At 35.4% G+C, this 17,773-nt stretch overlaps 2 protein-coding genes across 6 annotated transcripts; one reads left to right on the forward strand and one right to left on the reverse strand.

Moving 5' to 3' along the window:
* The first annotated feature begins 281 nt into the window (after window positions 1–281).
* LOC115722157 (pentatricopeptide repeat-containing protein At3g62890) lies at window positions 282–2,837 on the forward strand. Its single transcript, XM_030651291.2, has one exon. The coding sequence runs from the start codon at window positions 282–284 to the stop codon at window positions 2,835–2,837; it is 2,556 nt and encodes an 851-aa protein (XP_030507151.2).
* Window positions 2,838–2,924: 87 nt separating this feature from the next.
* Window positions 2,925–6,172, reverse strand: LOC115712721 (FCS-Like Zinc finger 11). 5 transcript variants are annotated; one of them, XM_061106634.1, is made up of 5 exons: window positions 5,769–6,039; window positions 5,549–5,674; window positions 4,924–4,985; window positions 3,620–4,779; window positions 2,925–3,535 (listed from the first exon to the last, which is right to left on the reverse strand). In XM_061106634.1, the coding sequence occupies exons 4-5, from the start codon at window positions 4,711–4,713 to the stop codon at window positions 3,409–3,411; spliced, it is 1,221 nt and encodes a 406-aa protein (XP_060962617.1). In that variant the 5' UTR covers window positions 4,714–4,779; window positions 4,924–4,985; window positions 5,549–5,674; window positions 5,769–6,039; the 3' UTR covers window positions 2,925–3,408. The 5 variants fall into 5 exon arrangements, with proteins under 5 accessions (XP_060962617.1, XP_030496924.1, XP_060962616.1 ...); XM_030641064.2 differs by lacking the exon at window positions 4,924–4,985 and having other exon boundaries at window positions 5,769–6,172; XM_061106633.1 differs by having other exon boundaries at window positions 5,549–6,039.
* Window positions 6,173–17,773: the final 11,601 nt, after the last annotated feature.

The following is a 17,773-nucleotide window of genomic DNA, read 5'->3' on the forward strand; positions in this document are numbered from 1 at the left end:
AACCTGATATGCTTTTCCATCACATTTTATCTTATAAAGTGAAATAGTTGGAATTATTGTTGCTATAATTTTTTTGTTGTTTCGCCAACTATTAGCAATGAAAAAAGAAAGAAAGAAAAAAGTAACCTCTAAAGACTTGTAAGATTGGTTGAATTTGATTTGATGTTGTCGCCTTCATATCCAGGCCAAATATTGTTGATGCAAGTGTTCTTATCCATAACACTATCCACAAACAACACAACACATTCTTAATGGAGGGAACTAACGGCTAGTATTGGAAAATGGCTGCAGCAATTCCCACTATTCTCTCATCTCTTTCTCTACCAACTCAAGAACCAACCAAAAACATCTCCAATCCAGCTCCTGGACCAACCAGTATAGTTTCCTTGTTAAAATCTTGTTCTAATATCAGAGACTTCACTCCACTTCATGCACACATGATCACCACAAACCTCATTCATGATCCTATCACGGCCAGCCATGTCTTACGTTTTTTCCTCTCAATTGAAAATTTGTGTTATGCTCATCGTGTCTTTAGTCACACCCAAGGGCCAGAGACCATTATTTGGAATACCCTTATTCAGAATTACCTCAAAAATGATTCTCCGAAACAAGTTTTCTCGACTTACTCTGACATGGTTACTCATGGGGTGGCATTAGATGTATCCACTTTTCACTTCTTAATTCATGCTTGCTGTAAAACTTTGGCCTTTCAAAAAGGAATTGAGGTACATGGCAGAGTTCTGAAGTCTGGGATGGGAAGGAATAAGTCATTGAATAACAATTTGATGGCTTTGTATTCAAAATGTGGAAAGCTTGATGAAGTCCGGCAGGTGTTCAAGAAAATGCCTCATAGAGATGTCATCAGTTGGAATACCATGATTTCATGTTATGTACAGATGGGAATGCCAGAAAAGGCTTTGAATCTGTTTCAAGATATGCAATTTGATGGAGTTGCTGCCGACAATATAACCATGATCAGCTTACTTTCAGCTTGTTCGAAACTGAGAGATTTGGAAACTGGAGAGAAGCTGCACCTCTATATTAAGAGAAATTGTTTGGAGATTGGTGGAAATTTGTTGAACTGCCTGGTGAATATGTATATAGAATGTGGGAGAATGGATAAAGCACATGAGATTGTGACTAGAAGCAAGACTGGTAATGATGTTGCTTTGTGGACTAGTTTGGTTGGAGGGTATATGAAGTCCATGAAAATACATGCAGCTAGGTGTGTGTTTGACCATATAACTGAGAAGAACATAATTTCATGGATGACCATGATTTCCGGTTATGTCCAGGGAGGTCACTACAACGAAAGTCTACAGTTATTCAGAGAAATGAGGCTTCAAAATGTGATGGTAGATGAAGTTCTTCTCGTGACAGTACTTTCGGCATGTACTCATGTGGAAGATTACAAATTAGGAAAATCTATACAAAGCTTGGCGGTGAGGTGTGGGATAATGGCTGAAGGACTTCTTGGAAATGCTCTGATTCACTTTTATGCAAAATTTGGTGAACCAAAAGAGGCTCAGTTGATCTTTGAGCAGTTGCCTAACAAAAGTACTGCCTCCTGGAACTCGATGCTGGATGCATTTTGCAGAAATGGAGAGCTCGAAAATGCAACACTCTTCTTTGGTAAGATTCCGAACAAGGATATCATTTCATGGAACACCATGATCAACTGCTCCTCTAAATACAATCGATCTGGAGAAGTGTTCAGGCTCTTCCAGGAAATGCAGTGTTCTGCGACTATCAGGCCGGACAAGCTTACTTTGATCAGCTTGCTATCATCCTGTGCCAGTGTTGGAGCACTGAGTCATGGCATTTGGACCCATGTCTACATTCAGAAGAATAATATCAAGATAGATAACATGTTGGGAACTGCTTTAATAGACATGTACGGCAAATGTGGGTGCATTAAAAAAGCTCAAGAATTATTCTCTGCTTTGACTGACAAAAATGTATACGTGTGGACTGCCATGATAGCAGCACATTCCATGGAGGGGCGAACCAGTAAGGCTATAGATCTTTACATGGAGATGGAAGCTGCAGGAATAAAGCCAGATCATATCACTTTCATAGCCCTTTTATCTGCTTGTAGTCACGGAGGCTTAGTCAATGAAGGGCTCTCATATTTCAACCAAATGAGTAAATTTCACAACATTACACCTAATGTACAGCATTTCGGTTGTATAGTTGATCTCCTAAGCCGAGCAGGGCAACTAAATGAGGCTCTGAAATTTATCGAAATGATGCCTGTTAAACCAGACATCTCCATATGGAGCTCTTTGCTGAGAGCATGTAAAAGCCATCAAAATGTCCACTTAGCAGAGTATGCATATCAACAACTCATAGAATTGGACCCTCTAAATGTTGCAGCTTATGTTCTTCTTTCCAATACTTACGCAAAAGCTGGTAGATGGGATGACGCAAGCCGTACGAGAAAGAAGCTTTTCGATTTAGGAGTTAAGAAGACGCCGGGATGTAGTCTGATAGAAGACGAGGGAGTTATGCATGAATTTACAACTGCGGATTTCTCAAGCCCCCACTCATCAAAAATCTACTCCTTGCTGGATAAGATGAAAGGCAGGTTTGAAAAACTAGGACTGCAAGAAACATCTGCTCATCATAGCGAAAGGTTAGCTGTGGCTTTTGGTTTAATAAGCAACTCTAGAACAACCCTTATTCGTGTTGTGAATAATTTGAGGATGTGTGAAGATTGCCACTCGGCCATGAAACTTTTATCTCAGGCCTTCAACAGAGAAATTGTCATTAGGGATAACTATAGATTTCACCGTTTTGTTAATGGAAGTTGTTCTTGTAAAGACTATTGGTAAATCAAAACTGTAGATAGTATTAGCAGTAAGATCATCATTGCTAAAAATAACTTGCATAAATGCAGAAATTGAAAAAGAACAAAGAAGTAGTATACTATAATCTTTTTTGTTTTCCTTTTCATCAAATATGCAATAGTACTTCTTAATACATGGTCAGGTTTACATGGTAGAGCCTGTAATAGATCAAAAGCGTAATATTAAAATAAAAGGTGGGAAAGCCAAAAAACTAGGCCTTTTTACCCTTATACAGAGAAAGCAATATAGGGAAATGATACCTTAACTAACATATGAAATGTCTAATTAAAAAGAAAAGAAAAAAGAGCGTAGCTGAATTCAACCCATCACCCACAAAGACCATGACCATGGAGCTGAAACGTAATTAGTAAACGCAACAATGTACAAAAACGATCATCTATGGCTGCCAAAAGATGCACATAAACAGCTCCTATATAGACAGATGATCAGTGACGTCTATCCTTTGGTTTTTTCCTGTCAATTGTTTATCAATCAGAGGCTTGGAAGGCTAATTAAAGAAATAAAAAGTCTTTATGAAGCATCAATGAGGCTTGTTTCAAAAAAGCTCCTTGCCACCATAATCATATGGGTTCTCAGAGTTTTTATTATTGGATTTTTCCAATTCCTCGTCAATCAAAATCTCCAATGAACGGCATTCCAAACTGCAGAACGCTTTCTCACCCCTGCAGGAAAGATCATACTATTAAAAGCAAAACCATTTATAGCTTTGGATAAACACACAATAGCCAAGTTTAATGGATCCTAACCTGTATATGTAGATGTCCTTGTCTGCTGCCAATTTCTTCTTGCAATGGTTACAAATGCTCAAAAAGTTATCAGATGGGAGAGGAACAGATATCTTAGGAGCTTTTATGAGCTCACGGAGTCCAATATCCTTGTTATACTCTTTCATAACAGAGTTACTCAAGTCATTAGAATGAGCTTCCAAAATGCAATCACCATATATCCTAGTTGTCTTGGGGTTGGGACCATGTGTGATTACACACGTGTAATCCTCAGAAAGCTCAATTTCACTGGCTGAAAGAGAGCCAAACTCATTGCCAGAACCTATGGATCCAGGGATTGTACTCAGCTTTGAGCCAGGAAATAGGTTTGACTTAGGACTTCCTTCAACAAACTGGGAAGAACCAACTCCCTTGGTAACATCTCTCTCCAAACAAAATTTCAAAGAGGTAGAATTGGGCTTGTTAGACTTGTTCAAGGAAGGGTGATTGGAAATTGTCCTACAGGAATCTAGTGAACAAGACCGTATTTTTCCAAATGGGTCAGGCTCTAAAGGGCTATCCCCAATTTCAAAAAGAACATTAGAGCTGCCCTTCTGGAGAGGAGACTTGGTTTTTGAACGATGGAAACTTGGATAGTTTTTAGGCAGAGACTTTGGTGACTCGAAATAATTGGTATTTGTTTGACCATTTGGGGTTTTGATTCTCAATTTTGGTCCAAAAAGAATGTTCTTACTCTCAGATGACCGGATAACTTTACCGGGATTTTTCATATCATCAGCAAGAGAATCTACAATGCTTAGGCCTACTTTATGGTTAGTGCCTCCCCAGTTTCTATGTTGGCCATCTTGAGACGATTTAATTGACCTAAATGGGTTACCTAGACTTGAAAGCAGCCTAAAATCTAGAGGAGAAGTTGGACTCCTGACTGAATCACTATCTGCTAAAACCTTGGGGCTTAAACCCACAAGCAGACCAGGAACACTATAAAAAGAGTTGCTTTTCATATTATTCCAAATGTCAGTTTTGGGAAAGGAGTCAGAACCAGAATCAGAAACTGGTTGAGGACCCATTTGGTGTTGATCCTTCTGAATTGACCTGCTTCTCTTCCTCAGCATTATCTCAAGAACTATAACAAACCCAAAAAGGAAATAACCTCTTCGGAACCAGAGCTTGCTCCCTTTCTGTAGCAAAAACACAGAAAGATTTCAGTTCAGTGATCAAACATTGACTAAAACGAAAGGAAAGAGTAGATGACCAAAGAAAACAAAATACATTTCCTTAAGACCAAAAGAAGAAACACATGAGACATGTATAAAACCTCTTACATGTATCAAAGATCAGGACGGCCCATCAAGATAATAAAAATGAGATTTTTGTTTCATTATTACTGCATTAATGAATGGTCAGGTAAAACAACACTAATACTAATGCGTGTATACACACACACACACACACATATATATATATATATTTATATATATATATATATATCAAAATGCACGCAATACGTATGGGAAAATGGATATGAATCCGGGAAAGATCATTTCAATATTATTACTCATAAGAAAATTGAGGAAAAAAAATAAAAAATCGTTTTGAAAAAACAAAACAAAATGACTTGATCATCGGGTTATTCATTTTTTCCCCCTTTTAATGAACTGTTGAAAAAGAAACCCAGATGAAAAAAAAAAATAACTTGTTAAATAAAGAAAAGTTTGAAGAAGCAGAGGAAGATAATAATAATAATAATAATAATAATAATAATAATAATAATAATAATAATAATAATAATAATAAACTTCCAAGGTAAAGTTGAACTGCAAAAGGAAATGAAAACCCAGAAATAATAAAGAAAACAAAGGTTAAAGAGAAGCCTCGAGAATGCAGCTTAAAATGCTAAAGCGATAAAAGAGAGGTAATGTGAGCGAAGAAGAAGAAGGAAATGGAAACCTGGGTTTCTTTCTTTCTTTCTTTGTTTCTCAACTCTGGAAACTTCAGAAAGATGACGTTATAGCCTTATAGGATGAAATGAGCCAAGTATGGTAAAATTATATGTTCTTCTCTCTGGCCTAAAAACTGAAACAAAGAGAAAAAACAAGTAGTATTATTATATTATATGATATGAATGTGTGTGTGTAACACTAAACTTGTGAAGCACTCCTCTCTCTACCTTCCTTTCTCTCTCTCTATTTCATGCCTCAAAATCAGCAAAACAGTGAGCTTCTGAAATACTTCACAAATACCTCTCTCTCTCTCTCTTTTCTTCTCTCTCTTTTTTTTCTTCACAAATAGACAATATGTCTGATTAATTGTCTATAAAAAAACAAAGAAATATGTCTGATTGGAATTATGTTTTTTTTCTTCTCTTAGAGAATCGTTTTTGTATTTTTTTTTCGCCACTTTTACTTTCTTTTATATTTCTTTTTTTCGCTGTGCTACAAATTTTCCCTCTCTTTTTTTTTTTATAGTTTTGACAAAATTATTTAAGAGTATTACTGGTTTAATGTTGTTGAAATTCTATAATAAAGTAATGAAATGAAATTTGGGTTATTGACCCATATTTTACCAAATACAATTCTGAACCCAAACGAACCGACAACAAATGAGTTATATTAAATTGCTGAAAAAAATAATTGATAAAGCAACTTTTATTAAAGTGGTGCCAACGAGTTTCAAAACATGTCGTAGTTAGCGATAGGGGTGTTCGTGGTGCGTGGTGCGGTTTTTGACCTTTTCTTAAACTAACATGCACATACAGTTTTTTTAATTTCCCAAACCGCACTCGCACCGTAAAATTAAAAAACTGCAAAACCCGCACCGCAAAAAATAGTGCAGCACAGTGCAATTTTGAGGTTTCTACGGTTTAGACTATCACCAAATAATTAAACTATCACAAATACAACACAACTTGAGCAACACTTATCAAAAATACTATAATAAATATGAAAAAAAATAAGTTTCAACAATAAAATAATTAGTAAACTTTGGATTGAACATTCACATATTGGATCTAAATATATATAAAAATTAGTGTTTTTATTATTTACAGTAAGGTGCGGTTTGAATTGCATATTAACAATTCAAAACCGTAAATTGTACCGCATTGCGTGGTTTGAAAAAAATTCAATCTGCGATCGCACCCTAAAAATTTTCAAATCACATTTTTTTTACGGTACAGTGTGGTGCAGGCAGTTTGAGCGGTTTGATGAACACCACTAATTAGCGATACTCTCTAAAAAATTATTACTTGTAACTATATAGGATCTGATACTTAATTGAACCAATAGCGATATTGACACTTAGAAGAGTAATACTTTTTAACATTTCGTTTACAAAAATATTAAATTAAATATTTTCATTTTCTTTTTGAAATCTCGATGAAATCTATGAAATGGCGTTCTTTATTTTTAGAATTTTTTTTAAAGTATGAAATGAGTGATATGTGTGTATATGTAAGGATGACGTGGTAAAGTTTAGGGAGTCGATCGAAGCAAAAACTGGAGGAAAAAAAAGGAAAGTGAAGTAATTAAACATAAACGACAAGAAACAAATTATTAATTTATTTTACAAAGAAATAATTATACTGAATTTAATTTAATTTTTAGCTTATTTTTAGTTGTGTCATCAGAAAACGACACGTAGTGTTACGATTTTATTATAACTGACAAACGGTCACGGCTCTTTAAAACCCGGCCTTTTCTTTTTACTGACACCACCACGACCACCACCATGCCTATTTCGTCTCACCGACTCCTCTATATAACTCGCCCAGTTCTGTTCTTTCCTTAGCTCATACGTTAGTTGAAAATTGAAAATGTCCATTTTTTTTTCTTAATTTGTTTAAATGCAGTATCAAATTTTAATTTAGCTAATTTGAAATCAAACTTTTATATTACAATTACATTTTCTGAAAAAATTATCCACGATGTACATATATAAATAAAACAAAATCACACACACAAAAGATTCTACCAATCTTCACAAGCCTTGTATGACGACATTCCTTCACAAAGAGAGTTAACAACTCCGTGAGAAAAAGGCACAATGTAAGAATAAGCACAAAACTATTTTGCGAGACACATAATTGCCCCATAATTTTAGCATTGGTGGCGTCCCTAAAATTTTTGTTAACCGGGGAATAACAATTTAAAAAACGTTTAAAAAATATGTAAATATAATCCTTAAATATAGTTTATAGTAAATCTCTTATCTATTTTAGTACCAAAAAAAATTTAGTACATTTCTTTTTTCAAGTGTTATATTATTTAGAATAATATAATATTAAAATAAAATAAAATGTGACATGTTACATGTTACATGTTACATGTTATATACTAATATAAGATTAATATATAATTATTGTAAAATATATCATTCAATCAAAAGATTTCATTTTCTCACCAAGGCTTTAATTTGTGTTCTTTTTTTCAAAATTCTGGGTGCAAAAATTTAGCTATTGGAATTGCTTGTTTTATTTATCATGGATCTTGTTAAATGTGCGGCTTTGAACAATTCATTTGTCTACGATGATAGTTATAAGGATGTTATTGAGGGAGATCTTGAGGTAACTTTTGTTGATGTCGGCAAAGATAGTATTGCAAAAACTCTAGTGGAAAAATTGATTTCATCCAAGGTAGTTTTCAGGGAGCATATAACACAAGTATTGAATTTTTTTAAAAGATTAATGGTACCGTAACTGTCAAGGCAGTTGGTAACAATATGTTTTTATTTTGATTTTCAGATCTTATTGATAAATGTAAAGTTTTTGGTGGCGGTCCATGGCTTTTAGAACATCAACTTTTGGCACTCGAAATTCCTACTGGTGTTGGTGATTATAGTTCTTTGGCATTTTGTAGAGTGAAATTTTGGGTCCAGATTCAGTTAGTTTTGATTTCGTGAATGTCAATTCATATGGGTAGAGAACTTGGCGACTTTCTTGGACTGGTGACCAAAGTTGATGAGAATTCTTCCAAGCATTGCCTCGGAAGGTTTTATGGGTTCTTGTCGGCATCAATATCTCCAAGCCCCTTCTTAAACTCATGAAGGCTACTTTGATCAAAGGATAGGAGAAATCTAAATTTCCTCTCAAATATGAAAGATTGCAGGATATTTGATTTTGTTGTGGAATTATTGGACACCCTTTTAGTGAGTGTTTTATTGTCGAAAACAGTTGCGAGAGGCCATAAGTGGAAGTATGGTGATTTTATAAGGGCTGCCTCGATTGTAGTGTAAAATTTTAACTGATGCTATAATTTATTCTAAATGTGGCACAATTTTTAACATTTATCAAATTTAAATCGCATTATATATAAATGTTATCCCAATTTTTGCACTCTAATGTGGCATCACTCGATGGTGACACGTGGAATCGACTCCGAGTATTTGCTCGCAAGGCACGAACCGAACAGGACACCTCACACATTCGCTTGGACGAAGTCCTCTAAGCCGAGCAGTGAGCAATCCGCACAGAACGCCAACACTTAGCAAATTCAGCTTTCGCATCGTGAGTCATCAAGGAAATCCCTATAACTTTGGGATCAGATTACAGAGATATGGAAAGCTGTCCGAATCCCACGATCAATGTATTCTGTATTTACTATGCAATCTTTCTGCTTATCTCAATTGTAATGAGAAGGGAAATACTTCCTCTCCAAGCTTATAGCCCTATAAATAGTGACTCATGTTCACTGGGCAATGTTGGGTTTTATGCCCTAAATAAAACTCTATTTCAATGTAATCCAGATTATTCAATATCAATAAAGTAACAGAAGTATTTTTCATTCATTTGTGTATGTTTTGGTTCACTTAATCAATTGTTTGTCTATTTGATTTATAAATTCATCCAAACCCCTTTCACATACTTGATCATGTTTATTGTGTTGTCAACACAGTGGAAAGTAAACATGACTATGTGAATAAAGGATTCCTAGATTTATCAGAACACTGGGTTTTACTGATATGACAATCTACAACAGAGTTTACTTGTATTTGGAGAAATACTATGTTCTTTCCAGAACATTGGTTAAAGTAAAGCTCAGGTTGGATGCATGGAGTATGCATTGGAATGGACCGATATTGAACTTTGAAATAGATTTATAAAACTTACCGTAAATATCTATTCAATTCAATATCACTAAGTTGATCCTAGATCACATGATCGAAATCCTGATATGGTTAGGCTCAATCTCAAGAGTGTTATTCGCGTTCTTTGATTTGTTAGTTAAGCCTAATTTTGGGTCAGGATACGTACATTTTGGGAACACGGTAGTGCGATTGAGTGGGAGCGCTAACATAAATATGGAATTTATAGCTTCTATCTGGCGAATAGTAAGCAAAGGGTGATTTCCTTCGAGCTTAACCAAACGAGATAAATGATGGAGTACTCATTTTACTTAGTTGAAATATCATTTATACAGGGTTAAGTGTTTTAAGGATAAAAATACATTGTAGGGTGTTACGGTAAATAAGTCCCTTTACAGTGTAAATCATCCATATAGAGGATCATTGATCACATTAGGATTATAACAATGGATAACTAATGATGTGTCTATATGATGGAACATATAGAGCTAGCATTCTATATACTGAGAGTGCAATTCTAAGTTCTATGTGTGGATTCAACGAAGAATTAATAAGTCAGTGAATTTAAGTAGTAAATTCTAGATCTGCTTATTGGAAGCTCGGATATATAGACCCATGGTCCCCCCCACTAGTTGAGATGATATTACTTGTAAGACTCATTTAATTGATTTTAATTAATCAATTATAATTCTCAAGATAGACTGTGTCTATTTGAGAATTTATCACTTATTAAGGGCAAAACAGTAAATAGAGATTTTGAAGGGCATATTTGTTAATTAGGAAACTTTAATTAGTTTTATTATTAATAAAATAAATGACAATAAATTATTTGATAATTAATTTTAATTATTAAATAATTAGATTTGACATTTATGTGGTTGAACAATGGAATTGGCAGTTTTTGACAAAACAGGAAACTATCAATGTAGGAAAAGGAAAGTTGGAAAAGTGGCAAGCCTTGTTTCCACAATGCCTAGGCCGGCCACTTAAGCTTCCCTTTTATCATTGATTTTTCAATTTTAAAAGTCAATTAATTCAACCATAGCCCTGGGTGGTCTTCTATAAATAGAAGACAAAGGCTTCAGTTTTGAAAACACATTATTCTGACAGAATTTTCTCACTCAAAACTCTCTCTGAGCCGCCACCCTCTCTCTCTCTATTCCTTCACTGTTTCGAAATCTATAAGTGTTAGAGTAGTGCCCACACACATCAAGTAATACCTCAATCATAGTGAGGAAGGCTGTGTAGAATTCAGAAAAAACAAAGAAGGACTATCGGGCTCAGATCTTAATTATACTCTACGACATAAAGGAATCAAGGGTTAGAGATCTGAGTGGGAGGAGACATATATTCCGTTGCACCCAATGTAAGATTTCTGATACTTTTATGTGTTTAATTTTCCATCGTTTTAGAAGGTCATATTTAGGTTGTTAAATCAACATACTTGTGAGTAGATCTAAGTTCCTGGTAAAATAACTTCCAACAGGCAAAGGGTCGAAGATTTTGTCAAAGAATTCATATTCAGAGATACTGTTGTAAGGGCTTTAAGAAAAGGAACTATTCTCCTTGTTCTTAAGTCAATACAAATAACGAGGATTAGGCTATTACCGAACTGTTCAGGGCTGAACCTCTATAAAATTCTTGTGTCTTTATTTGATTTACTATATTTCAATCGTATTAAACTACTTGTCGCTTATAAAATTAGACTCACTGTCGTTGGCTAAAAGCGAGGTCAACATTTTGGTGCTTTCATTGAGAGGCGAATCAAGAATTGCTCTTTATTCCAAACTTAATCACAAGTACGATGGTGGTACAGACTCGTAGAGGCGTGGTTGATCCAGCGAATCCACAGGCGGTGGATCCTGCACTGCAGAACCCAGGAAACATAAGGGTTCCGCTAGTCGTAAATCCCGGACAGCCATCAACTGCGGGTCATGGTGTGACGAGTCCTGTAGATGAAATCGCGCCGGGTATGCAAGAGACTGGGAATACTAGTTCAGTAGCCGACCAGGGCATTCATAACACAGCCGTTCTGCCCGCTACCAATGTTCAAACAACCATTTGAGATGACACTGAGATCTAGAACCTCCGTGCTGCTCTTGGACTCATGCAGGGTCATACCAACACCCTACATCATGATTAGGAGGAACTTCGCGCTGTAGTTTATCTTGGGTTTGAAGAGCGAAGACACATGTGCCGAATGGAGGGACAAAGAGATGGAAGCGTTAAGGGCTCAACATGCAGTCATTAATTAAAATCCTTTTTCCATTTGAAGAAAATTAAGAAAATAAGGAAATTAAGACATTTCTTGAACTCTCTCTCTCTCTTTCTTTCGGCTGGGATAAATCAAGGGCAAGAACCAATTTTCTCTTCCATTTTTTTGAGTTTTCAGCAAGGAATTCAAGGGGGAAAATCAACCTAAGGTAAGCCCTAATGAACTCTTCTCTAGTTTTCAAGTTATGAGTTAGTTTGAAGTAATGAAATTGTGATATAGGAGTTGTTAGGGTTTGATGTTTGTTTAGTTTGAATTCTAGGGTTAGTATGGGTTGAGTTTAGTTCATAGCAGCTAGTTTTGAGGTTTATTGTTGGTTTTATGCAACTTTGAACTTTGAGTTCAAAGCTTTGAGATTTAATGGCAACTTGGGTTTTGGTGGTTTGTTCTGTGAAATACTGGCTGGATTATATTGTGTATGCCCTAATTAGGTACTCTGGAAGGTTTCATTGCATTTGGTGGAGAATGGAACATTGAATGAAGGGTTTTGGGAAACCTGGTGCAAACCGGCTAGCCGGTTTGCAGGGCCACAAAAACTGGCTAGCCGGTTTTGGCAGGGTTCCCCGGGCCTTTCATTCTCTCAATTTTCGTCTTTGCGATGCCTTGGTTGGGTGTTTTCCCATTTCTAGAGTTATAATAACCCATTGAGAGCATAGCAGAACCTAGGATTTTGGTTTTGGGTTTACCGGGATTAGGGTTTTAATCATGTTACTTATCCGGTTTCAAAATATGGTTAGGGCATCCATCCAGCACGAGATTTCCGTTCAGGTCGGCCAGCACACTTGAATTTGGAAATCAAGTAAGAACTGAATATAATATGTGATGTGATTATCTGAATGTATGTATATGTGTGTATATGCATGCTTAGATTGTTATAAACACTACCAACACTTGTATGGATATGATACAGAGTGCATTGGTATAGTGGGTGTTGTTGTTGTGAGTACGATACAGTGATACCGACACGAGTACGGGAAAGTGCTAAGGTGTGTGGTATATCACTCAGTGGTACTCAGGGTATGAAATAAACCCTACCAACACTCGTACAGTGAGGTACGTTGTGTATGTGGTATAGCGGCTGTACCCTAGTATTGAACATTCATGCTCATCTGTTAAGCTCTGTAGATAGGTGTATGGGCGTCTATTTACAGGTCGGAAATTATATGATATGTTATATGCGTTTCTTACTGAGTCTGTCGACTCACAGTTCTGCTTCCTTGTGTAGGTAAAGGAAAGGCAAAGGCTGAACAGGAGTGAACCTGAGCTCAGATGGGATTGTACATGTCAAAGCAGCGCGACCTGGAGCGATCGGTCTCGGGACATCTGGGAGTTGTATTTTGATAGTCGCTGTGCGACCTGTAATAAATGTATATTTTGGAATGTTAAATTTACAAAGTTTGAAAACGGGATCCCAGCACTTGTAAATATTTTATTATATTATAAAGTTTAATATTTAATATAAAAGTTTTAATTTGACACGTTTTTTGAGAAAATTCTTTGATTAGCAAAGATTGCACTGTAATTGAAAAAGCACTGTAGCGTGCCTTAGCATTAGGGCGTTACAATTTTGGTATCAGAGCCGCCAGGTTTGTCTACCGAAGCTTGCTAAGACATGTACAATCTTCATCAGAGAAAGCTCGGTTCACGGTTCAGTAAGCCCGTACTTGTTTAGTATTTTAAATAATTGTGAATGTTAAAGCATGTTAGGAAGCATATTAGATTTTAATTAATTATTTTAAAAGTGTGTTGCCTTTAAGTCCTTAAGAGCAGTGATAGGTTTTGATCGCTGTCTAACCTGCCTGGCTTATGGATTCGCAGGCTTAGTCCTATAAAATGGACGCCCCGCGAAATACTAGAAGTCAGGGTGATATGGTTGAGACCGGAGGCGGTCAGAGAAATCCCCAAAATCTTTGTGGTAGCGGCCATGGCCGTGGCAGAGGTCAGGGTGGTCGCCCTGTAAATCCACCACAAGCTCCTCTAGACTGGGAGCAAAGATTTGCGAAAATGAAAGATCGAATCCGCCAACAAGATGAAGAGATTCAAAGGTTGAGGCAGCAGGGTCCTCCTTCCGTGCCTCCTCAAGTTGCTCAGGCCGTTGCAGTTCCAGCGGTGCCAGCAGAACAACCTGTTGTTGGCAACCGTATGGAGTCGCTGTATGAAAGATTCCGGAAGCAGGCACCTCCAGTGTTTCTGGGAGGTCGTGATGTAATGAAGGCTGAGTAGTGGCTCACAGTGATCGAGCGTATCCTCAATTTTATGGGAGTGGTTGGTAATGATCAGGTGACATGCGCTACTTTCCAGTTTCAGGAAGACGCTCCCGTGTGGTGGGAGTTGATAACCCTCACTCGGGACGGCACAGTGATGACCTGGGAAGAATTCAAGGAGTTGTTTAACTCCAAATATTACAATGAAGTTGTCCGCAGTGCCAAGTGGAAAGAGTTCACTGAACTGGTTCAAATATTACAACAAAGTTTGACCGTCTGGCCAAGCTTGCTGTGGGAATCGTGCTAACTAACTTTAACAAGAAAGAGAAATATTTGGCGGGTCTGAGTGCGAAGATTAGGCACGATTTGGTGATTACTACTACCGAGGCAACCACATATGCAGAAATGGTTGAAAAGGCTTTGAGAGCCGAGGGTGACTCCGAGTGTTAGTGGAACCCCCACTGTTCCTACTCCTGTCTATGGTAGGGATGGTGGTGACTCCACCACTGATCAGAAAACGAAAGGTATCCCAGCTTCTGGTGGCTCAGGGCAAAGTAAGCGGTTCCGTGGGAACCAAGGCAGAGGTGGACGCCAGGGTTACTCTTACCTTGGGTGTCCACGGTGCAAGAAACATCATCCGGGAGAGTGTAACCGGAAGTCATGCTTCTTACGTGGCATGGTGGGGCATTTCAAGAAAGATTGCCCTCAGGCAAAGAAAGAGGAGCCGAAAGCTGAGGTGAAACCGGTTCCTGCTCGAGTGTTCGCTATCACCCAAGCCGACGCTGCAGCTAGTCCTTCTGTTGTGACAGGTCAGCTTCCCGTCAACAACTCCTTGTTTACAGTCTTATTTGATTCGGGAGCTACACGCTCATATGTAGCTACAAGAATAATTGATCTTTTGGGTAGACCTTGTGATATTTTAGAAAGAGGGTTTGGAACCCTAATGCCTAGCGGGGAGTTGGTTATCTTTAATAGGCGCATTAGGTCTATGCCGATTAGGATCGAAGATAGGGAGTTGAGCGCTGACCTTATAGAATTGGAATTAACTGAGTTTGACATTATACTGGGGATGGATTTTCTGTCTAAATATTCGGCCAGTATAGATTGTAAGCGGAAAATGGTGACTTTTGAGCCTGAAGGTGAAGATCCATTTGTTTATGTTGGATCAGTTCAGGGGTCTCGGATCCCGGTTATTTCTGTGCTAAGGGCTAGAGATTTACTATGCAGTGGCTGTGTAGGATTTCTAGCAGTGGTAATTGACTCCAGCAGACCTGAAACATTTGGGCCTGAGGCAGTCAGGGTGGTGAAAGATTTTCTCGATGTGTTTCCCGAGGAGTTGCCGGGATTGCCGCCACAGCGAGAGATTGATTTTGTAATTGATCTGGCACCTGGAGTCGAACCTGTTTCTAAAGCTCCCTATAGGATGGCTCCAGCAGAACTCAAGGAGCTTAAGTTGCAGCTTCAGGGGATGCTTGACATTGGGTTTATCCGACCCAGTGTATCGCCCTGGGGAGCTCCGGTTCTGTTTGTGAAAAAGAAGGATGGTTCCCTCAGAATGTGTATTGATTATCGGGAACTAAACAAGCTGATGATTAAGAACAAGTACCCGTTACCCCGAATCGATGATTTATTCGATCAGCTTCAAGGAAAGGCAGTGTTTTCAAAGATTGATCTACGATCTGGTTATCATCAACTGAGAATTCGAGAGGAGGACATACCAAAGATTGCTTTTAGAACCAGATATGGGCACTATGAGTTTCTGGTAATGTCAATCGGATTGACTAATGCTCCTGCAGCCTTTATGGATCTCATGAATAGAGTATTCAAGGATTTTATTTATTGAAACCGGTTGGAAAAGAAGTTATAAGTGAGATACGGTGATTGCAATAACTATAAACGTAGTGGAAACTACAAATAAGAGTACTGCAATTTTAAAATTATATAATGAGTCTTCTATAGATTTGAGAAATGCAAGTAAATGACCCTATTTTTAACTTTATAGATAGTTAATGTCCCTTTTTTAAAATAATAAAGCAAATGACATTTTTTACTTTTTAATACCTAAAATACCCTTCAATACATAAAATGTATTATATGTTTTATTCCTTTAATAAAAATTATGAAAAACAATAGATCAAAACCTTTCTACTGAATTTTTGTCAACTATTTTTTTATGGGTTGAGATGCAAAATGACACTAAATTTAGTAACTAAGTTAGTAAATGTCCACTTTTTAAAAAAATTAAGAAAATGGCAAAATCTAATAAATTAGCTAATAAAAATTATAAAAATAGATTTATCACATATTTAAAAAAAATATATATAATAACAAAATTAAGTTACATAATTTTTTTTAGTATTGCATATTATTATATTGTAACAAAAATAAATAAATATATTAGATCATTTAAATACATACAACAGTATTAGATATATCGTAGTACAGAAAATTAATATACCGTAGTAATAAAATTATATACCACAAAGAAATTATAACAATACTAAATTAATACTCAAAAAATATATATATCATGCTAACAAAATTATATATACCACCATTAAAATATGAATACATACCAAAAAATTTATATATAATAAAATAGAAACTAAATATCATATTAAATAAATAATATATTATAGACAACAAAAATCATATACCATACAATAAAACATATATACCTACAATAAAAAATAAAACAAAATAATATAATATAATTAAAAAAAATTATATATATCATATTAACAAAATTATATATCACCTTTATGTATACTAAAATAAAAACTAAACATGCATTATCTAAAATAAAATGATATACTATACAATAAAACTTATATACCATATAACATAAAATATATACCATACAACAAAAATATATATAATAATAACAACAAATAAAAATAAAAATATATAGGATGCTAATAAAATAATATATCATGTCAACAAAAGTACAATAGAAAATAAAACTTAAATATTATTTAAAAAAATTATATACCATATAACAAAAAATACATATACCATACACCAAAACATATATACAAAAAATAATAATAATAAAAATATAGATTACTAATACATATATATGTATGTATACTATACTAACTAAATTATATATACCACAATTAAAATATATATACCATGAACATTGTATATAATAAAATAAAAATTAATTAAATATTATTTAAAATAAATAATTATACAATCAAAAAATATAAAAATAATAATTAAATATATGTAGCATGGCAATAAAATTATATACATACATTAAAATATTTTTATTATGCTAATAAAATTATATACCACTATTAGACATATCATAATAAAAAATAAATATCATCTAAGAATAATAATATACCATACAACAAAATAGAAATATACCGTACAACAAAATCTATATACCAACAACCCAAAACAACTCATAAAAAATTTAAAAAATTGACATAACTTTAAAATAAAAAATATTTTAACAAAACTAATATAGATATACCATAATGTTTAAATAATTTGCTTCTTATTCTAAAAAAATTAAAAAAAAATAATAATTTTGAAATGAGGACATTTACTAACATAGTCTTATGATTTAGGGTCATTTGCTATATTTTTTTGAAATGAGGACATAAA

Source organism: Cannabis sativa, chromosome X (genome assembly GCF_029168945.1).
Source record: "Cannabis sativa cultivar Pink pepper isolate KNU-18-1 chromosome X, ASM2916894v1, whole genome shotgun sequence".
NCBI classification, from domain to species: Eukaryota; Viridiplantae; Streptophyta; class Magnoliopsida; order Rosales; family Cannabaceae; genus Cannabis; species Cannabis sativa.